The sequence below is a fragment of the Gymnogyps californianus genome, chromosome 2 (genome assembly GCF_018139145.2).
Source record: "Gymnogyps californianus isolate 813 chromosome 2, ASM1813914v2, whole genome shotgun sequence".
NCBI lineage: Eukaryota > Metazoa > Chordata > Aves > Accipitriformes > Cathartidae > Gymnogyps > Gymnogyps californianus.
Window position 1 is genome coordinate 53738762 of NC_059472.1, and position 23893 is coordinate 53762654.

Genomic DNA, 23893 nt, shown 5'->3' on the forward strand with positions numbered 1-23893 from the left:
GCAGAAAATATGGGGCGTGTTTTTGTTAACTATTTATAGCCACATGCAAAAACAGAGGGGAAGCATTTGTCCACTAGATGTGTCTTATTTTCTATGAGATGGTCCAAATTTGAGCCCATTTGGGGACCATTTATCACCTCCTGGCAGTTCTTTGAAGTTTAGCCACAGTTACTGTATTTGCTCTTGCAAAAAAGATTTATTTAAACATCGCTTTAGCTCTGGCCAAAGGCCAAAGAAAATTGAAGTCAGCTACAAGGGAGAGATCAAACTGAATGGTTCAAGCCTATTTTCACATTCTGTGGTTTTATGAATTAAAGTTTTAGGTTACTTAACTTGCAGAGGCTGAACTTCTTGAAAGTTTCAGATTCCAATGGGATTTGGGGAAAAATCATTGCAATTAATCCACACTGAGGGAAAATGGCAATATATTGGGACCAGAAACTTATTATTCTTAAAGATTTTTGCCAGTTTTCTGGCAAATACCATTTTCTTGTATTTATCTATATATGATGAAGAAAGAGTTTTCATCAAGCCATTCAGAGACACCTTGAAATTTTTAATACATTTATTTATCATTACTTCTGCAGGTCTGAAAGTGTCGTTAAAATAAAATACACAATGAACGTTTTTCAGCCGATACCAGATTTCTCTCATTTTGCCTACAGAAAAGAATGTTAACTTATTAAGCGTACCACAGTACTTTACATTTCCCATCAACAAGAAAGTCCTGTGCTTGGGGTTTCAGAGCGGAAGGGTGTGTGCTGCTCCGACAGCGATCGCGGGCAGATACCTGAATCCTCAGCCCCCGGCTTGTAAGCGCGGGGCACGTCAGAGAACAGCCCTGCAAAACGTATTAGTGGCTTCCTGACGCAGGGCTGATTTACTGCTTACCCTCCTGCATCTGCATAAAATTTTACTCTTTTGTTATAGCTCTCTAGGGACTGTTACACTAGCTGGCAGAGTAAATACAGAGGGAATATGTCCCTTCCCTCTCCCAATGCCAGCAGGGACTCACGACCAAGCACAGCTGCCTAATGACTGCTAGAGGGTTAATAACAGCTGCTGATGAGCTCCAGAAATTCCTGGTGGAGCAGTTAAATTTTTTTGCTGCTGGGTTGCTAATGCAGAGGGGAACAAGTCTGCCTGCCGGGAACGCTCAAGCAAGCGGCATCTGGTCTCCTGCATGTGCTGCCTGCCCTAGCAGGGGGGGTACCTCCCCACGGAGGGTGCGGGAGCAGTGGGAAACCCAACCTGCAGCAAGGAAGCCAGAGTCCTGTGTTTCCCCCCCTGCAGCTGCTCCAGAGAAAGCAGCGAGGGAGGGCTGGGCAAGCGGGGTCTGGTGGGAAAAGGGCCAGACAAGGGCTTCAAAATTTCCAGTTGGGAAAGTGGGAGCTTGTCCTTTTCACTTCCTTGAAATGGGTACAAGGGGAGGAAAAGGGAAAAAAGGATTTTATTACATCTGTCAGATACCCCAAGGAAGCCTTTTCGGGGTGCAGTCTTGGGGGAGCATGGTCTGTCAGCAGCTATTCTACAATATGAGATGCTCACACGAAGACTACCTTTAAAATGTGAATATCTAGAGGGTCTGCAAAACAGTTTTTTCGATTCCCCCTACCATTTGCAATCAGCTCGCGTTCACTGTTATCACTCCAGAGCCACGGGTCAGCTTACAGTTTTGGGTGGAGCGTTTGGAAAATGATTATGCTTTCCCTTATCCCTACTTTCAGTTGGAGAAGTTGAGTCAAGTTACACATGCCATTTCACCTTATCGTCTGGTTTCTGGTCTCAAGGCTGCTTTCATGCGTAAAATGGCCAGAGACTTAATACTTTGCTTTTTTAAAGTGAGATTTCCTTTTAAAAAGCACAAAAGCCAGCTCTCTAAACAAGGGGTTTTGACATGTCTTCCCAGATCATCAACAGAAAAAATCGTATTTCCTTCCATAGCTGGCAACAGGGAGCCCATGGAGTCCTGGGTGCAAGCAGAACATCCAGATAATGTTCAGGGGGATAGGCTTACAAATAGGAAAATTTCAAAATATTTTATTTTAAAAGCATTTATGTCCTTCATCAATTTTTCACGGTCCTCATTAAGTCCTCATTACTTTTCCTATGCTACACGAGGGGAGAACATGTTCTTAATCTTAACATCAAAATTAACATGTTCCTGTGGGCCATCCAGGTAGACTTGAACTAGGAAGCATGGCTAGAGAAGGAAGGTGTAGCTAGAGCTTTGTGAAGCTGAGTTTAATTTGCTGTGTTCATTTGCTCATTTTTTCATTGTAATTTGTTTGTTTTTTCACTGCTGCCCATGTGCTCATTTCATCAGTTCTCGCTGAAAAGGGTTCATAAACTGTGAGTTCTCCATTTGCTTTCAGGTTTGAATGAAACTCATCCCAAATCTCATTTTTTGCAGCTCTTGGCCTACTCTAGAACATTTGTTTTCATATGCTTTCCAAGCACTTGGATATTTTATTCAACCCAGATTTATTCAAAATTTCCTTCTGGCCTGTTCTAAATTCAATCCAGATTAAGAGGAAGATTTGCAAACCTCATTTAAGTGGTAGGTCAGCTCTGGCTCATCACGCTCACACAGGTACCTCTGCTGAAAACAAGGAGACTAATTTTGTTACACAAGCAGAAAACATATTTACCATAGGTGTTGATTACTATGATGTTGTAGCTGTTATTCCATTTGTAACTTTGATTGCAATACCGTAAAACAAAATGCTTTCCATCCCAGAAAAAAATACTTGAGCTTTTCGTAGAATGAACACACTGATTCCCAGCCTGTACCGAAACCAGAGAGGCGGCTCAGAGTTTCATCACAGGTGAAACTGTGATGTCAGGTTTCACAGAGCTTTAACAGCTGTGATAAACCGAGCTCTCAGGAAAGCTTCTGAAGCAACCAGAGCTTGGAGACACTTCTTTCAGTTTCTGGTGGTTGGGAAGAAGCAATTAACAGCAGTGAAGCAGAGCAAAGAGGGGCTTCTATAGCAAGGCAGAACCCCACTCTGTAAAATGTCCAGCAATTTCTCTCGGCAGAGGCGGGAAGATGCTCGCTACAGGCACTTGAGGAACTCAGAAGCACCCCAAGCGTCACCCCGGCGCCCGCGGCACTTGTAGGGTCTTGCCCCTTCCTTTTCCAGGCCACAGCAGGATTTAGCCCCAAATCGATTGAATGTCGTCCTCTCCTGTCTGTGGCGGTACCGGACCTCGCCACTCTCTCGGTTCCTACCCAAATGAGGAGCGCCCCTTGCTGGCGGCAGCCGGTACGGGAGCTGCCCGCTGCCTGCTGCCCGCGATGCTCCCATCGTGTCCATCTCAAGGTCTGAATTATAAATCAAGGTGAGTAAATCAGCCTCAGCCTCCCCAGAGCCTGAAAGCAGGCAGCAGCAGGGCTCCGGTGCGGGTTTCTGGCAGTGGGGTGAGAAGGGAGCTGCCAGGAGGATGGACTCGGAGCCCAGACACACGGTGTACGTACCGCCGCGCTGCCTCGGATGTGGATGGAGTCTCTCTGTCCCGGGCTTTGTAAGGACAGGACAGAAAGGTAGCAGACTACTGCTGTAAGTAAAACAGACATTTTCCTCCTGGAGCAAGGCACAATCGGAAGAGCTATTTCATCTTAAACGTAGTACAGTCAACATCCACAGCAATCAGGGAAAGAAATAACCTGGAAAAAATAAAACATTTATAGTACAAGACATATATAAATTACAGGATAAAGATTACAATAGGGGCTTAACGAATGAAGGAATGCTGCTGCAGAGAGCAAGGATGTGTCACCTGCCAACCAGGGAGGCCTGGGAGTCCTCACAGTCAACGCTGCGGGAATGTGGCTGTGCTGCTCCCAAACCTGACCTGCTCACACAGCATCCGCGTCGAGTTTGTGCACCCCCAATTACTGTACAACCTGCACAACCTGCCCACAGATAAGTAAGGTGTGACAGAAGCTGTCACAGAGCAGAATGGGCATAGAGGATGGACGGGCCACTGTTCTTTTTACTTCCAGTGCTTGCAACGCCCATGGCGTGGCTTGGCTCCTTGCATTCAACATTGGAACCAGGTTTTGTCCCAAAATGGAAGGACGAATCTACTTCACACATAATGCAACAGTACAAAATGAGAGAGAGATGCATTTGCAAGATTAAAAAGAAAAGAACGTTGCAGAGTTGTTCAAATTAAGAATGTTCCTGCAGTACTGATCACGGCTGGAAAACTGTAACGTAGCCTACGTAATCAATTGCAGATAGAAGTCTCTGGAAAGAGCAAGAAAGATAAATATAAGATCTGATGTCATCCAGCATACCATAATCAAAGGTAACTGTATTTTTAGTCATTAGTTTGCAGTTATTTGCTGTTCAGCAATACCAGAGAGCAGGAGAATGGCAGCTTGGCTTAGACAGCACTTTTGTTTGGCTTGTTCTCAAGTGTATTGACGTTACTTTGCATTTTCAAAATGTTTCTTTATTTCAGCTGTGAGTGGGACATCCGAGTTGTGCAAGAAGCAAATGGACAATAAGGCTAAAGCAGCTCGACTTGCACAGAGTGAGCAAGCAGCAGCACCTCTGGCTTCTCCACAAGCACATCTTGACGCGTCAGTGAGGTGCAGGGCCGTATTCCCATGCTAGGGATGCCCTAGGAACGGCACCGCCAGGCCCGCGATGTGGCACCCACCTTCCACGTGCTGGTATCAGCTGGAGTTGCACTGTTTAAGTAAACTCATATTATTCACTGTAGTGTGGAAGACGTGTGTTGATTGCTGGAGCTGGTAACAAGTCAAAGCATGTTCCTTCTTTCCTGACTGTCAGTATTGGCGATTCCCAGAATGTAACTATAGTCCGGCTTCCTTGGTTTATTTTATTTAATAGTCTGACTATACTATAGTTTACATAACTGAATACCATAAAATAATATATTCTCCTGACCTTTGTTGCAAATGTATTAAGGAATTATTATTATTATTATTATTATTATTATATTTTATTATTTTTATTAGTTAACTACTTTGGTAATTGTTTCATTTCTAGACAAAGAAAATAAAACATTTGAAAAGCATTAGACAAATTGCTAAATTTGATGTATGGTTAGAATAGATAAATCATGTACTTGAGGACAGTGCTCTGCTTTTGTTTCTTTGAATGCCCTAGGTCCCACTGAGTTGTTTGGGGATTTTTATGAAGCATGAGCTTCATTAAAGTATGCAATTCATTAAAGTATGCTTGTCCCAGTAAAATGCATCCTCACAGAGGAGACACACTGATGAAGAGGTGTGACATCCTGGCCCTTTACTTCCATATGGCCAGGATTTTGCTGGCTGCAGACTCTTCTTGGTAAATTGATATAATTCATTTTAGGCTGCCATTGCCAGCCTGGATTGCAATATGATCATTTCCATGGAGGGGAATCGTATTGTACGTACGTGGAAAATACTGATCGACGTGCAGAGTAAGGTATTATCGAGAGTGAGAAGAAGTTCCCAAACAGCGTATAGAAAGCAGCAGTGGAGAACCTTATAATGGTGGAGCATGAAAAGACATGGAAGAGGCAAAACGCAATGATGCCCGTGACCAAGCAAGCCCAGGAAGGCAGGCCCTTCCCCAAACAAGCCACTGCAGAGGAGTTCCTGGGCAGATTGCCTGCTAGCCAAGAGAGGAGCCTGGTTGCTCCATTAATACTGTATTTACTGCAAAGAGACTATCCACGCATACAAAAGAGGCACCAACCCAGAAAGATTAGCCTAAGTCTAGCATATATTCAAGACTGAGTTTAAAAGCAGCTTTGGAAAACTTTGTCCTTTAGGGACCTCTGGCCTCTGAGGAAGCAGCAGGTAAGTCACTTTAAGGTAGATTCTAAAGTTATTTAGGTGTCCAAAGATTGGAAGCTCATAGGAGCTTTGGAAGTGTTCAAGCTTCCAAATCCCATTGAAGGTAGACTCTGAAACTACTTACCTTACTGTAAATCCTTTTACATTCCCAACCACATCTTTAGCATTAATGTAGCATTGGTTGTCTAGCCCACCTGTGCTTCAGTTTCACCATCTGTAAAGTGGAATTCACGATGCTTTTATACTGTCTAAAGAAGTTTAATGAGAGCTAATGAGGAAGAATGTTACAAACAAGTCATGTATTTTTTTATAACCGGTTAATTATTTTTTCTGGAAACAGGATTGCTCTTCATGAATCAGTATTACTGCTGTCTGTATTTCTTAAAGATGCCTGAAATCTACTGAGTGTCTAAATTTCTCCCTACTTCTCAAAATAAAAAGTTGCACACCTTTTCCCATTAAGAAATGATTCAGAAAAATATCTTGCAAAAGGTCAATGGGCAATAAGGTAAACTCAACTATGGTAATTTAGAGTATAGGCTGAAGTCCTCTGTGGTTAGTCAATATATTAAGTATTACTCATTATGTTAAATATTAAACCCGGCAGCTACTCATATCCAGACACTTCAGACACAGATCCCAAGTACAAAGGCTTATTCTGACAGGTCTTCCTACATATTCATTATTCACATTTTAGCCTTTGATTGTTCTTTTATTCATACATTTTTCATTATTCCAATTTTGGGTAAGCTAAAAAATTATTTTAGAATAGTTCATAAAAATAAACATACTTATAAATCATTGAGTTAGTATTGTATCAATTTTTAAAGGAAAAAATTAGGAAATCATTGTTATTGAATACTATTTATTTCATTGTTGGATAAAAATACCTCTAATATAGATAAAGATTCCCATTCCTGCTCTTATCAAGGCTAACTCTGCTAAATTACACGTCAATTTTGCCACTGACTCCAGCAGTAGAAGTACTGGACTGTTCTCCTAGGAACATAAGAAACAAAGATTGAAAAAAGTGGTTCAGAACAGGCATGAGTTTCATATGCGGCACGAGGAACGACCTGTTTCTGGATCATGAGAGGAAAAGTTGTCTCAGCTTCCATGTCGTAGCCACTCTGCAACAGAAACACGTGTGCTCAGGGTCAGGTACATGTGAGATCCCTTCTGTTGGGATGCAGAAGGCTCATCCCAAGCGGGCGGCCTGCAGCATCCCGCCAGCGCACGAGAGAAACACAGGAGATGTGACAGAAACCACCACGCTTCCCAATAAATAGAAAATACCGCCAGCAGCACCGGCGACAGGGAAAACCGTGCAAGCGTTTCTTCTTGACTCAGCAGGTGCTCCGCAGCCGAGCGGAGGAGATGTCCCCCCCGGAGCCGCGCTCTCTGTCCTGACCAGGGGAGCCCCTGGGGTGGGGGGAACAGCCTGGCTGCTGCACCACTTGGTCACTCAGTTAAGAAGTTTTATTTCCCTCAATAAAGTCAGAAATACGGGTAATCTCTCACCGTTCTCACAAACTATGTGAGAACTGAATATACCCGAGAGCTCTGGCCGCCTGTTGCACCTGCTGGCATTGGCCAAGGCGGGTGAAAATTACTCCAAGATGGGATTACCTGCAGGCAACAAACCGGCATAAACCCTTTTTCTTAGGAAACCAGGCCAAATATGCAGCCTTACTTATTGTCTCTGAACCCAACACAGACACGCAATTAACTTATTAAAAACCGTCTTCCAGATGTATCGGCTCCATCGGTTGTTACAGCAGCACCTCCTGAGAACGCGCGACAGTGTTAATGAAATGTATTTTTACATTTCATTGGGCCGGCTACCGGCTCCCCTGCACCACCACGCTGTCCTGGATATTCAAAGACAGCTGGGAATAGGGTTTATTTTTCTGTCAGAAAACGGGAACAGCTGAGGTCTGTGACGCTTTATGAGGCAATTGCAACCCTAATTAAAAAGAGGTCCTTGGAAAGGCGGTACAGGCGGTTGGGAACAGTAGCATTGTGGCGGGTGTGAGGTGATGGAAGGCGGGAGGGAGGTGCGGCTCCCGGGGAGCCCGGGACCGGGGCGGCTGGCCTGGCGAGGGGAGGCAAAACCCTCCCCGCGGGAACCGCGCCCGGCCGCGGGGCGGGGCGATAAGGCCAGGCACCGCCCCGCCCCGCCCCGCCCCGCCCCGGCCCGCCCGTCGCCGTCAGCCGGGCGAGCAGGAAACTCCCGCCGTTGCCTTAAAAGGGCAGACGCGGCGCTCCCTCCGCCCCTCTGCCTCTGGAATGCGGTGACCGCACGGCGCGGCACCAACGCTCCGGCCCGCCGGGGGGGGAAACACGGAACACGGGACACAGGCCGAGCCCGGGGCCTTGACCTTATCTTCCCGGGGAGGGTAGAGACCCCCGAGAGGAAGCACGAAACACACAGCCACCGCCGGGACCCCTCCTTGGCACGGTTTCTGGCACATTGCCGCCGACGAGCCTTGTCGCCACCCCTCCCCCCCGCCTCTCCGCGCGGATAGTCTCGCCCACGCCTTCCTTCCTCTGTGCCGGCGGGGCGGCGGCCGCTCGCTCTCCGGAAGTGCCGTTGCCGCTGCAGCCGTTCCCCGCCGCGCTCGGACGAGGACCCTCTCCCGCAGCCGCCAGGTGAGGCGGGGCCGCCGCCAGCGCTGGGCGGGGGGGCTCCACCGACCGACCGCGGGGTCCGGAGCCGGGGAGGGAGGTGAGGGGTGCGGCGGGCCGGGGGCAGCGCGCGGGGCGGGGCCGCCTGGGGAGCCGGGGCGGGGGTCGCTTGCGGCCTCACCCGCCTCGGGGGCAGCCCCCCTCGGCCCTCGCCTCGGTGCTGCCGGGCCTGGCTGGAGCCGTGCGTGGCGCGGGCCCCGCGGCTCTCCCTTAGCGGGGAGCCGCCTTGCGTGGCCGGGGCTGGGGGGCGACACCGGCTCGGTGGCCCGCGGCCCGCCCTGTGAGCCGGGCGGTGTGCCGTTACCGCGGGCGCAGGCAGCAGCGTCCGTTGGCACAAGCACGCTGTCGGTGCCTTCCGGCCGCATCGACCCGCTCCAGCCGTTTCCTTGCCATTGTTAGAGCAGGGGAAGGGCTAGTCTGGAAGCTCCTGCGGTGGGAGGAGGTTGCGATGGCAGGAGAGGTCGTCTGTCCTTTCCTGCTTACGTTTTGAAATAGCTATGGCCGCAGCAAAGCTATTAGGGACAGTTCGTAGTGGTTTCCACTCTCGAACTTGCAGGCAGAGGCTTTGTTGAGTCACAGACAGTAGATTTTGAGGCAAGTCTGAGTTCTGTACGAGGGTTTAGGAAAACTTATTAATGAGGAGTGTATTAAGATGGCTTTCAAGACTAGGTGAGATTGCATAAGGTATTTTTTTTCGAGGTGTAATCTGCTCTTTATTGAGCTTTGCCACAGGTCTGCTGGAGAGTGCCTTGGTCTTAACTCTTCCGGCTACCACCCAGACTGTGATGGACGCGTGGTTGTACCTGATGCCGTAACTGATTACGTGGACAGAACTTGGGATTTAGCTTTGAGGCTGACTTTTGAATTTGATGATTGAAAAGAAGGTGACTATTATCTTAGTTTATGTAGAGACTTTCTTGGGTGTGGGTTGTGGGGTTTTATTGTGTGGTGTGTTTTGTTTTTTTTTTTTTTTAATTTTGAGTGGTAGACATTCACAATCAGTATAAAAACAATGTTAAAACTTTTGGTTACTGCCTCTAAACAGATGCAGCTTGCAGCACTGTTAGTGGGTTGTAAAGTTTCTTATCTTGTTGTCTGGCTCAAGCTCTTTAGTTGCTCAGTTTTGTCTCCTCCTAGGGTTTATCTTTTTTCCAGAGGTAAGGAGTGTAAGATGACTTTCTGTGCTTCTGTAGTTTGATATCCATTGCTATTGCTCAACCAGGCAAACAAATGTACATGCACAAGTGGCACAGTGCTATTACTACCTCTCTAGTCCAGTGGGAGCAATTTATTAATTTTTTTAATATGTGAAAATCTTCCTAAATAAAGGTTATGTTTTTGGAAATATCTTACGGTAAGTCTTACAGGGAAGATCTTATGTTAGAAGTTTCTTGAACAGTTTCCAAAACAAGGCCCAGACCATTTGGTGCATCATAGTATTAAACAACAGAGACTAAACCTACCTGTCATGACTTGTACTATCTAATGTGAAGTATTTCCACTTTTTATCTACTGAAATTCTTCTATTTTCAGCCTATACTTACCCTATTTCAATTAGAAAAGCATGATTTTTTTTTAAATAAATGACCTGGTGGATTTATCAGATTAAATCCTGTTTTCTCTAAAATCAGTGGGTCCAGTGCTTGACTCAAATGAAGTTAGTTCTGGCTCGTTACATCATTCAATGTTGTATACAGAGAGATAACACTAAGTGTAAATGCTTGGAACTTTTTTGTCATAAATTGATCTCTTTGGCTAACTGGATTGATGTCCTTGTTTTTCTGAACACGTTCCAATTTATCACCCTCTTTCTAATAGAGTTTCCCAGACCCAAGTGCAGTGTTTCAGGCATAGCTGCACCAAATTTGTGCTGAAAGGCACTACAATCTTGTGAGACCTAATGTTTCTCTATATGCAGGCTGACAGGTCTCTTGAAGTGAAAGAGTCATGCCTTCTGTATGGCTGCCTCCCAAGCCTGGTTTACAGAAACTTAGGAAACAGTAACGCACGCATTGGCAAATTTTTCATCTTCTCTAGTACGATATTCTGATACAGCAGTCTTCTGAACAGCATTAAAAAGAAAGAGGCTCTCTTCCCACCATGTGTAGCTACAGTTGGCAGTAGTCTGCTTTTGTTACCTCCTCTTGATTAGGTTTGACTTGTATGTGAGAGAATTGCAGGTAGTGGCTTGCTGGGAGTGCTGCCGTGCAGCACATGCAAAGTAAACTTTTTAGTTTTCTTTGAATAGGCCGGATCCTGAAAACTATGAATTATTTCAGAGAACATGGAGTCAAACAATATCTGTTGACTTATTTTGGGTAGTGGAACTTTTAATCAATAATTCAGAGTTTAACAGTAATTTGCATGAATGTTTTTACTGAGGTAAGAAAAAGACTGAAGTTATGCACAACCCTTGACTGCAGCTTGAAAGCAAGCTACCTTTATTGTCAGCTGTCTTCATAAATATCTAGATGTCAGGAGTTCATATTTATTTGTTGAAGTGTTGTTGGAGGCCAGACATCTCAGATAGCTTGCGGTTAGTGAATGCAATGAAGAGAACTTCAGTGTTGTTGAATGATGCGCAGTTGCATTTCATAGGCTATTTTTAGTTCGGGACATAATGGTTTGTTTTATACGTCAGAAGAACGTTGTGTATGCACGTAGGATTTAAAAGTGTGGGATTAGCAGGGGAAATCAGTAACGCTCCTTGTAGACAGACTGAGAAGGACATAACCATGGAATATCCTTTTATGATCCAGATGCTTGGTACAGCATGTCAGCTATCTCATTCAAAGCAAGGTAAAATGTCTTTCCTTTTAATTAAAAACAAAAAAACCTAACTGCTTTTGCCTAAATATTGGATTGATTAACCATGTAAGGGAGTTACTTTGCTTAGTTTTACTCCCTTTTTTTTAAGGATGAATCCAATGTAGTGACTTCAGTCTTCCTTTTCAGGAGTCTAACAGAAAATATTCTAACTTTGAGCAAACGATCTGAGAAACAGTTAGAACTGTGCTGTGACTCTGATTAGAATTGCATTTCTGACCAGATAATTATTTTAAGGTTATAAAATTAATACTTAGTGTAAATTTAAAAATGTTGGCATTCTTGTGACTACAGGTGAAGCTTAAATTTGTCCTCTTTCAGGACACTTGCTGCAGGTGCTTCCTGTAAAATTCAAAATCAAGGATGGAAGGAATCTGGTTTGCATAACACTTGGTTTGGGCATAATAAAGGATTATAGCAGCATGGATTGCTTGCATTAGATAAAATTAAAGCACAGAGGTCTACAAGGTGTACAAGACATTCAGAAACAACGTGAAACAGGGTCTACCTTCTTCTGATCCAACAGCAATGTTGAGGTCTTTGTGTTTGCATTTCACTGAATGACTCAGCTTTTCGTGTTTGTACTGTCAACCATAGTTGAACACTAAATGTATCTTCCCAGCTAAAAAGAAGCAGTTAACTTGAAAACCTCACTTCTGCCCTGATTATATTAGTGTTATAACATGTAAACTACAAAAGCTGTCATTGGACAGCTCAAGGGAAACAATGAAATTAGTATATTTGTGATACATGAAACTATAAAGATCCTATGAGAATATATAAATGTTTTAAAAGGTTGATAACTTAAAAGAAACAATCTTCAGATTTTTAGAACTATTATGTCATTCATTTAAAAAAGAGTATGTTTGCATTTGCATATGTATTGTGTAATAGTTCCACTGTGTAAAAGAATAGCAATGTAGTGCTTTTGAACCATGTCAGTGTCCTTTTTCTAACACACACAATCCTCTAGTCGACTTCGATGAAAGAACTCCAGGAGTTCTTTGGCAGATCTCTCTGCGAGGCCAGCACCATACAACAATCTTCACAAAAGCATTAGGCTCTCGTCAGGGTCATTCTGTGTCCTGAGACCTACTGCTCTTTTAACAGCAGCTATTCTAACAAAATGCTATTCAGAGCCTAAAATACTTTTTTTTTTTTTCCCCTTCCTCCCAAATCTTAGTTTAGTGTGCTGCTTGATTTATTTAACCGCTACATACTATGCTAGGTTAGCAGCCCATATCCTTCTATGTGGTAGGTCAACAGTGCCTCCTAAACTGTTAAGTATGTAGTCATCTTAATTTGTGGAAGATGCAGATAGAGTATTGAATCAGCAATACAAGCGCTGTGTGTTTCACTTCAAGAACTGTGATTTGATCTGTTTTTTAATGTAGCCTGCTCTTGGCCTACAGTGCCAGTCCCTGAATTCTGAAAGACATTATGCTTAATAGCAAGTGAAGTCCAAATGAAAGAAAATACAGCAGAAGATATTAAAATAAATGTGTACTTCGGGGTATTTGCTTATAACATGGAATTTGATATTCCTTTATCCATCTCTCCCCCAAGGACTTGTAATCTGATTTTAATAAAGCTAAATCTTGACTATGTTTTGTCTCCCTAGAACCAACAGCCAACATGTCCAGCAAAAGAGCAAAGACGAAGACCACCAAGAAGCGCCCTCAGCGTGCCACTTCCAATGTATTTGCAATGTTTGATCAGTCGCAGATTCAGGAATTCAAGGAGGCCTTCAACATGATCGACCAGAACAGGGATGGCTTCATTGACAAAGAGGACTTGCACGACATGCTCGCCTCCCTTGGTAATGTCACTTCTCTGTTTATGGTTGCCAAGCAAATTTGTGCTGTTAAAATTAAAATATTGAGTTTGGGATAGCTTATGAGAGGTGTCTCTGTATTATGCTGTTCAGTTTACTTTTAGTTTGAAAGCTAAAGCAAATACGAATGCCTTTATTTGTAGGGAAGAATCCAACGGATGAATACCTAGATGCCATGATGAATGAGGCTCCAGGCCCCATAAACTTCACTATGTTCCTCACAATGTTTGGTGAGAAGTTAAATGGCACAGACCCAGAAGATGTAATCAGGAATGCTTTTGCTTGCTTTGATGAAGAAGCAACAGGTATGTAGGTAAAATAACAGTGTACATGCATTATTTCTACTTACTTTTGTAACAATAAATACTTGTATTCATAGAAGTGTGGTGATGAATTTTTTAACTCTGAAAATTCTGATTTCTGCAAACTAAAAATCATGCCATGTGTCCTCAGCAGCTGAAATTACCTTTTCAAACACTATAAAACATAGAATCCCAAAAGTCTGGCACTTTGGTTCTGTTGTTCAAGACAGGAGAAAGGAAAAAAAGATGTTGATTGGGAACCAGGGTCTTAAATTTTTTCTAACTTAAAATTCAGCTTCGGGGCAACTTTCGTAAGGAGAATCCTTGTCTTCAAAGCTGTTGTGCTTTTATGAAGAACTTGTTTTCTGTCAGCAACTTGAATCCGCCTTCCCTCTGTTAAGCTGTGCTTAAAGGAGAAGAAAATGAATACAAGAAAAACCTTGTGTGACTCACAAGAGTCCTGATAGAAGGAATCACAAGTTATATAAGGCTGCTTGTTTAATAAACAATGCCAAAAATGTATTCTTTGCAACCAGTCTAGTAAATATGAATTTTGTCACTGATTTAAGATCAATTTACAGTGGTAGTCAAGTTCCATCTTTTTTTTTTTGTGGTTTTCATTAGGAATGTTCATGACAGACGGATCCCTTTGTGTAAAATATGCAGTTGGAAGGCTCCCAGTACTACTGGGAGTATAGCCCTGCTGTTGGGAAGAAGGTCCAATATGTATACTGAGAAATTTATATATTCTTTGAAACAACACAGGCAAATCATAAAATGGCCTTTACTTGAAGTAGTGAGACCATGCAAATTAACTAAGAGGCTTGACTTGATTGAATGCTTGTAATTATTTGGCAATTATAGTAATAGGCTTTAATGGCTTTGTTTTCATTTGGCAACAAAGACTGTAGGTATTTTTAATTGAAACAAAGAATTCAAAGAAAGAAATTATCATCCATCTGTAAGCAGATAAATGTAGAAACTCCTTTTTCTTATGGCCTTTTACATTGTGTTCTAGGGTTCATCCAGGAGGACTACCTGCGAGAGCTGCTGACGACAATGGGAGACAGGTTCACAGATGAAGAGGTAGATGAGCTGTACAGAGAGGCACCCATCGACAAAAAGGGGAATTTCAACTACATTGAATTCACGCGCATCCTGAAACACGGAGCAAAAGACAAGGATGACTGAGCAAATCTCCTGATACCTGCAGATTATCTCTACTTTACCCTTATGTTTATTTTTGAGGGATTCTTCCTGATAGAACTTGTTGCATGCATTTAGCTTTACAGCTTTTGCCTTTCTCAATGTATTTATCTATTCCAGGCCATTTAGGCACATTTGCACCTGTGTAATCAGACTGGAAGCGGGGAAAATATTGTGAGGAAAAGGATATGGGGACAAAGATCTGTGGACTTGATAGTCCAGGAAAATAATCTCAATGTTTCTGGTTTAGCTGGATTTTTACATTTTTGTAATAAATGCCATTTTGAAATAAAGATTGCTATATAGATAAAATACCTCATTCTTTTGTGAAGAATGATATTTCTATTATGCATTTACAAATGCAGGTGTGTTAATTTTATTTTACTTGCAGTTGCAAATCAAGCTGGAAAACTCATGTTTTGGGCAGTGTCACACATGCTCCTAGGAGTATGTGCTGGTGTCTTTAAAAACGCAGCTGTACAAATCTCTTATCTCAGGTTTTTGAAGTGGCATCTGACTGGTGAAAGTAGTTAGCTGAAGAAATGGTTAGGGAAGATTGCTACAATTGCCTAATGGCCAGCAGAGAACACTTATGATTCTTAAGCAGATACCATGCCCAGCTTTTATTTCCTTTTAATATTGATAGTTTTTTAGCAATATTTTCACATCAAAGTTTGCATTCCTGTTTGCTAAGTTTTTATGCTGGCAGTAAGTGGGAATGAGGCATATTCTTTCCCTTCTGCTGAAGGAAGCTTGTGCAAGGGAATCTGTCTCTGAGCTACAGTGTTGCTAATTAACAGCAATACATGGCCAGAAAACCTACATAAAGCTTTATTGTTCTGCAGTTAATGCATTTGCATGTGAGAATGTGAGCAAAGTCATTCTGAGAATTAACTTGGTAAAACCCTATACATGCTAAAGTCCCTCTCACTTTTTAAAAGATGATATGTATTCCTCAGCTACATTGATAAGATGGTGTTTAAGCAAGCAAGAATCATTCATTCAGAAACAGGTGTGCTGATGCTGTTGTCTCAAATACCAACAAAAGAGGAAGGTTGTTCTCTTAGTTCTTAGCATGATCATGTCCTTCCATGTGTTTCATTCTCTTGGCTACTGCAAGCTGAGAAGCATAAGGGGAATTTATCTTACCTACATATTTATCAATTGAAGTTATGACCTCTTATCCAGAAACCATGCCCTGAGCTATTTTGCATGACTTAAAAGACCCCAAGGAATAGGAATTTTACTTCAGCTAAAGGGCTTGTAAAAGCTGAGACAGCATATACTGTAAGGAGGGTTTCTGTCGTGTCCTGTGTGGTAGCACAAAGGCTTGGTTAGGGGGTGGGGACAGGGAACTGTGTTAATGTAAAGATACCTACTCAGGAAGACATGTTATTGAGAGAGAATTTCCAAGGGTGTTTGAGCATAACTAATGATGACCTTCCAAGTTCAGGTTTCCCCAGTATCTGTACAGGAATGCAGGAGACCAGTTAACCTGCAAGTGGGCACAAACCCCTTAACCGCTGGAAGGGTACGAGACCTACAGACCCAGCCAAGAGACCATATAAGAGCATCAGATGCATTTTGTAGCTAGGCAGCAAGGAATGTCCAGACAGCTGAGGTTGCATGCCGAGGGCTGTAGGGATGTGTCATCAATAATCCACTTCCAAAAATAAAAATAACTTTGGTCACCAAAACAGCTTAAGATTCTGATGACTTGGACTTAGCATTTTGCAGTCAAAATCTTGGAACCTAATCTTTTCTCCCCTGGGGCTCATATATAATGGCCTCCAAGCTCCACGCCAGACTAAGCTTATGATGAAGAACTATTTTCATAGGCTGAAAGTGCACCCATTTAATAGTCTTACATCTACAGTGATATATAATGCTCTGTGAAGCACTATTGCAAAGCAGTGATTTATTTTACATGACCCATTTACCCTGTTCTAAGGCTACATCCGCAAAGGTCAAATTGAAGCGAAAGAGCTATTGCAGCTGCATGAGAAACCTCCAGAGAGGACTACTTTTGTGTGAAGTGCTGCCAGTGTATGCTTGCCTGCTGCTTTTCTTTTTCCCTCCTCTGACTGTTGCTGGAGGTACTGGTAATACGCAACATTTTAACCACTCAGGATACACTTGTTTCTGCTCTTTAGGCTGCATTTAAGCAAATCAGACACCTTTTATCACACAGTGATCAGATGACTGAAGCATTTCACAACATGAAGTCAGTTTAAAATACTAGCTCAGCAACTAACTGATGTCACAGAGGTGGTGTCTGTACACTCTGAAGTAAGGATCTGTTTCACCACTGACCTAAGAACTATCTTTAGATTGCTTGTTTCTAGGATCACCATCATATGTTGAGAAATGAAATGTAACACAGGGGCCCCATCCTCACACAGGACATCAGTAACAGTATGCCTTTGTGTCCTGCCCACTGCATTTGTTCCAAAAGCTGGAAAAGAGCGGAAATCTTGTCATCCCATGTTTCTTGTGTCCATGGCCTTTTCTGGTCAGGAACATTACTAACCTATTATTTGCTATGTTCCTGGGGAGTTTCAAATGGCAACAAATAGCTCTTTTACCATACTGAAGGCATTCAGACAATGTAAGTCCAAATAACAGGTGAGTAGCAATCAAAGCAGAGTCAGGAACATTTTAGATATCAGCAGTTAATCTGCCATCGGTATTGCCCATGTACCCATGCTCCTGTTTTGGCTTGCTTACTTAATTTTTCAAACTCCACTGTCATTTTTAGATAACCTCCTGCTTTGGAAAAATGATTTAGGGTGACAGTAACTCAGAAACAGCATTACAGAGCCAGGAACAATACAGAGGCAAAAAGAAATCAGTAAATGCCTCTCAAAATGCAGCTTAAAAATAAGTTATCATGAAATGCTGAAAAGCAATACTGGGAAAAAAACAAATTCCACACAGCTCATTTTTGTTGTGCTCTGAGCAGCAACTCCATACAGATCACTGTTTTCCCAAACTTTTGATATATTAGAGACAGAAAACTTTTCATCTTTAAAAAAAACAAACCCAAAAAAACCGGCAGCACATGGCTGTTCTTCATGTTTTCCTCTGCAGCCCATGGGCCTGTACACACATCGTTCCCTGTTCCCTGGGACCACTTATTTTGGGTAGGAGCGATCTCAGTTGCTGCGGGCAGACAGAACAGGCAGGCTGCTGTGGTAGCACACCCTTTGGGAAGTCCTGCGCTAGACCCTGAAAAAAGTAACTTGTATTGCAAATTTCACCAATACAGAAAAAAATACTGCCAAGGAATGTTTTCAGACCAAACGTGATATTCCCTAGAGAACAGATCATACATAATAGACGTTGCACCACAGGGCCTAAGGGGTCATGCAGTTTGTATGAATGTAATAAATCTAAGGGAAGACGTTTACATGTTTCTTGGAAGCATATAATTTAACAGGAAAGCAGGAAATCAAACTGCATCCTGGAAAATCCCAACCGCTTGCTGCACGCAGACTCCTCTGCCACGCAGCCATGATTCGATCCCTTAGTAAATCAGCCTTGCACTTTGATAAAGCCTGAGAGTCAGTTACAAATACTACAGGATTAGGCAGGGTAAGACTAACTTTAATAGGTGTGCCTAAAGGAGCAGATGGTGCGTGACAGCAGCATTCATTTTAGCGTTCTTGTAAGCTGCCACTGCTCAATTTTGCAAGGTTTATTTAATCCTTAATTTGTAATTTCCTCACTTTGACTATTTTAGGGTATCAGTGAGTACAACCTCAGTAAATATTGAACTATGTTTTGTTTTGTTTTTCTCCTTATCAATGTTGTGGGCATAGCTCCTTGGGAGTTAAAAGACAGCATTTCACAATAATTTCCAGCCTCTGTCTAGCATATTCAAGTGAGTGGGTGTAAAATGAGGCCTGCGAGCCCTGTCTTAGTATTTGCTAAAATAGAGCTGGCGTCAGACATGAGTAACTTGAGCCTTGACTTAGCATTGTATCTAACAGACACTGGGGTTTTTTTGGTCTATCAAATTCTTCTTCCTTAATTGTGAGCTAACCATCTCTAACACAATAGGTTTTATACTGGCAAGATATTACCACCCCCCAAGAAGCATGTTGATTTTGAAATTGCTCCACCAGCCAACCAAACCTGCATAGGCATCAGCTAATAAGAAAACTGATAATAGCTTACTTTTTATGTCAAACACCTGACTAAATGCACTCCTCCTTGTTTTCTGGGTATGTTTTAAAATACCATTTTAGGCCTTCAGCCAAGCATTGAGCACATTTCATTTCCTTCCTTATTTGTATGTACACTTTGTCACATAGATACAAACACTAATTTAATATGCGAGGAGAGGGGACATATGTATGTCCTTAGGTTTAGCAGCATTAATTATATGTGTTTGAAAGACTGGAGGCCTCGCTCTCTTCTTACTAAGAATACCTTATCAACACTTACTTTTGCATTTCATTTATAAACATTGTGGAATCACGGTGTCTGGCAATATTTCTGTTTAAAACTATTTCAAAAAGGGGAGAAAAACCCACAAAGATTTGGCTAAAATTATTGCAACTTACCAGCTGGGATAAAAAAACAAGTGATGGACATACAGCACAAGTATCAGCACAGGGACTTCTTTATCATAGCGAACACGTAGCAAGGGACAAAAACCTAGCACAAATCAACAGCCCAAGATGTACTTTTCAACTTTTTCTTTTTTTTTTTAATTTGTGTTCTTATATATAAAGGAGTTTGGCCTTGGGAATGCACCTTGTCTGCTGAGTCCAGTCCCTGTCAAACACATTTCAGTGCCCATTCACACAGTGATCAAGCTGCATATTTAGTATATCGGGGTTTTTTGTTTTCTCCTGTTTTACAACACTTCAGAGACTGACTTTATTTTATTTATGTTCCATTACATTTCTCTGCTTTGTCCTTGGCCCTGGCACATCGTTGTCATACGATGCTCTAGAGAACTTACGTTCTCACCTTTTCCTCAGCTATGCACACTGGAAGTTACCAGAAAGTCAAAACAGAGCTATTTCTCATTTTCAACATGGAGAAAGAATATATCTTTCTTCTATAGGCTCCAGTACATTCTCTGAGAGCCTTTGTTTTTCATGCTTCAGCATCTACGTTGTGGCAGGGACCACCTGGGAAAGCAGTAACTTACCATTTTTATTCATGAGGTCTTTGAATGAAAACAAGGAATACCCGCAGCCGGTCCGAAGTCTTGCTCTGAGGCCCTCCAAGAGACCCAAGCGAAGACATGCATTCAGAATCCCTTCTTTCACTCACGACTTCTCAAACGTTTTCCCTTTGGATCACACCACTGGAGCTATTTTTGGAAAAATTCCAGAACAACTCTGGGACACTCCCAGCATCACAAAGAGAATGACTGTCAGTCTGACTGATACAGCACTGCACTTGGGATAGCTTGACAGAGACAACAGATGCCAGCTGGAATCAGGGAAAAAGGGATGGAAAGGCAGAGGGATGACCCAAAATACTAGGTGAAGCAATTGACAGTCAAAATGCTTTTGTTAAATGACTGTTTAGACCTAGAACTCTTAGATGGATATATTTAATTTTGATTGTGCTGTCAATACTTAACTTCTGTAATTAGCACTTGCTACTTTTGTTGAACAGTGATAACATGCTCAGAAAAAATCTCTTAACTGGCAAAACCTTCCATCCAGCTTTCACACATTTTTAATTCTGAATTCAACGTGAAAATCACAAATACGCTTTTTCATCTAGTCTCTCTTTTCAGACTTTTTTGTTTGTTTCTTATGCATATTCTCAGTCTTACTTCTATGATGACCAAGGGTATGGAATAGCTTCTGTACAAGAAAAATTACCTAAGTGGGACTCTTTGCTACAGCTGACAAGACATGCAAGAGCTCTCTAGAAGCAAAAGTAACACGAAAGAGGTGGACACACAATTCAGCCTTAGCATTTCTTCCAATACAAAGTCTAGAGCATCGAATAAAAATAGGAATAGGTAGGTTCAAAATTAGTAAGGTGAAGTTCTTCATGTAACAAATAGCAACCTTGCAAAGGAATCCAAAAACACCTGCAAAGGATATTATGGATACTAAATTTACATCAATTCAAGGATTACATATTAGGCAAGCTCATGAAAGAAGTTCATCATGGGTTACTAAATACCACATCTGGCTCAGAGTGGCTTACCCCTCCACGAGCTAAAAATAGTAGAGGTTGGGAGAGGATTCTGGGAAGATATCATAGGCTACCCTGATTCTTGTTCTTTCCTAAATACCTGCATATGGCCATTGCTCAAGAATAGGCTAAAAGCACCCAGTGTGCTCTCTCCTCCAAAAAGAAGAGGAAGTATAGACAAAGAGATTTACAAAAAAACCTGATTATTCCAAGTTTCACAAAAAAAACCCCAAAACAGTAAAACCCTCCAGAGACCTGACAGGGGAGACCTCACAGCATCTATTATTTGCTGAGGGCATCCAAGGAACCCGTAGACACATCCCAGTGGTGCTCCACCTAGAAATGCAAGAAGCAGGAAGAGCACACAGCTGCTGGGCTTCCCCTTCCCCACTCTCAAGACCAATTCTGACTTGCTGAAAAATCAGGGTGAGACTTGGGCAATCTCATTTAACTCCAGCTTCGTGGTTCTCACCTTCTTAGGAGGCAGCAAGATCTGAACGTCGAGCAAAACTCCAGCCTGAGCAATCCTGACAGGCTTGCTCTGCTCCTCACTGTTGTGCATGGCCAAATGGAGGCACTAGGGATGATCTTTCTGGCCTTGCAGCTGGGGTATTTTTTCTGGCCTTGCAGCGAGCAAGCAGCACACCATGACCACAAACAAGTAGACCAGTCCCCTGGCCCCAACCTGTTCAGTGCAGTTGCCTTTGTGGAGCAGACACTACAGACACAGTCCGTGGGAACAGCAGCTCACCAAAGGATGGCCAAGACTTTGCTCCCTGCTTTCCGCATCCAGAATACACATTTCTTTACATCTAGGGCACACTGGACTACGCAGACTTTTACTGTGAGCCAGTGCCGCTGTTCCTGTAACATTAATGAGATTCATAAAGAACCATCATATGACACAGACTGGTTCTGCTTCATTAAGCAACCAAGTTAATCACAAATATTTGCACTGTCATCATAACTCAGCAGAGGTGGGGAAATGGAGAGAATTAAATGAAAGGAGGGAAAAGGTTCACTGTAAATTGCTTGCTGTCTATAACAGCCTTAGAACTTAAGTATGAAATAGGTAACTTTGAAGGCTTTTAGACAATCCAAAGAAAACAAGCCTAGGAAAACATTTCAACAGCACGAAAGTATTTGAGTATTTTAGATGGAAAGGATAGGAAAATTTTATACATTTTGCTTAAAAGGGTTTTTTCTTAAACAAGACTGACATAAATGAGAAAGAAGGTGGGAGTAATGAAAGAAAAAGTAGTAGAAAGAAGAAAACTGAAGGAGGTAAGAGCTCAGAATTTTGTAAAAAAATCATGTTTTCAGAATGGATAAATTAATTCCTGTTCTGTATGGTTTATGCAGGAACTGAGAAATAAACAAATTTTTGGCATACATTCTTGGATGTGATAGTGCAAGCATTTTTCTCCAGCCCACGAAACAAACGCTGCATAAAACTGAAGCTCATCACTAGGTGGCACTATTTCGTGGTACAGTACCGCCAGCTACCTGAGCATCCTCTCAACACACAGCCTGAGAACTCCCTGCATCCAAACGCTCTCGCAGTGCCCGGCCTGCACACAGGACGGCAGGGAAGGCCTGCTCTCTCTGCAGAGCAGTTGTAGAAATTCTTCACTCTGGACATACTTGGCACTGTGTGGTGGCAAAAGTTTGGATGAACCACTTAGCAGCAGAGCTACCTGTTCCAACCTCGGGCTTCCCAGAACACGCTCTCCCTAGGATGTGCCTGGACTGTTCTTCTAGAAGAGCCCGAAGGCCGCCTTCAAGACCGGGCCTGCTGTCCCATCAGATAGCGATCTGCAAGCACAGCTCTCTGTGCAGTCAGGGAGCACCCTCAGAGCGCAGAGGAGCCTGCATACTCAAGAAAGCAGCCTGCATACTCAAGAAACAGCTCATGGCTTCATTGTACTCTCAGAAACAGTCTGTAAGGCAGCAGGAAATGGCATTACAGCCACGCTCTTCTCCAGCATCAGCCAGGGATGCAGAGTCACAGTGAACTAAGCACTGTTCAAGGCTGCTGGCAGCTCACAGGTACCATCCTCAAGCAGCATGCTCTCCAGAAGGAGGTTTAAACAGCAGAAACAAAGTCCTGTTCACCTGAGAGATCATCACAACACAGCTTCTTAATTAAGAGCTGAAGCACAAGCTAATAAATTCACAAAAAAAAGACCTTTACTTTTTCTTTTCTTTTCTTTCTAAGATTTATGTCAATGAGTAAAAAAATATTCTCCAAATATTATAAGAGGCAAAACAAATCCCTTTCTTCCCCTTTAAATTTCTTTAGTGGTATCAGCAATGCTGGAATCAAGTAAAATTGAACCATTTGTAAAAGCATTATATGGATTTACATCACACAGAAAATGGTCTGCACTTAACAAGTGATTGTCTTTCCATTATGATGTGACAAACTGGAGACAAAAGCTTTAAGAGAGAGAGACACACACAGACAGACACAATTTTGTCAGTAAGAACTGATCTCATACTGGGCGAGTAATATTACTGTACCTATTCTCAGATCTTTGAAAGTTAAACACTGGGAACAACATACATGGTGACAGGTTTCATATAACACCTTTTTAATAGCATGAAAAACAATACAGTATAAAGTAGCATGTTTGCAGCAGTGGTTCAATTTAAAGTAACTGATGAAAGGATTTTAAATTAAGATATCAAATAACTATTTTCATAATTAAATTTCAACACACAATTCAGTTGTTCAAGATTATCACAGAGTATTTTAATAACTCTATTACTATCTTGGTGTTTCTACTGCTTTTCTGCCCACTCACACTTTGCATATAATTATCCTGAATCTATGCGTCATGTCTAGTAAGTAGAGGATTTTTCCCCCAAACTTTTTCCATGAGTATGCTCTCAATTCAAAGTTTAATACTTTTTTCCATTGCATTTTGAGGCAAATTTTAGAAAAGCAATATTAAAATTCATCGGGGAAGTATTATTATAAACTAATTAGGCCAAATTCTCAGACCTCATCAAATAACTCTTCTGGTTTGAGGGGAG

The 23893-nt window shown here is 42.4% G+C and overlaps 1 protein-coding gene across 1 annotated transcript; it reads left to right on the forward strand.

The window, feature by feature from the left end:
• Positions 1 to 8380: 8380 nt before the first annotated feature.
• LOC127013806 (myosin regulatory light chain 2, smooth muscle minor isoform) lies at positions 8381 to 14999 on the forward strand. The gene is made up of 4 exons (XM_050892837.1): positions 8381 to 8476; positions 12960 to 13157; positions 13316 to 13477; positions 14493 to 14999. Exons 2-4 carry the CDS (start codon positions 12974 to 12976, stop codon positions 14663 to 14665), a joined length of 519 nt encoding a protein of 172 aa, XP_050748794.1. The 5' UTR covers positions 8381 to 8476; positions 12960 to 12973; the 3' UTR covers positions 14666 to 14999.
• Positions 15000 to 23893: the final 8894 nt, after the last annotated feature.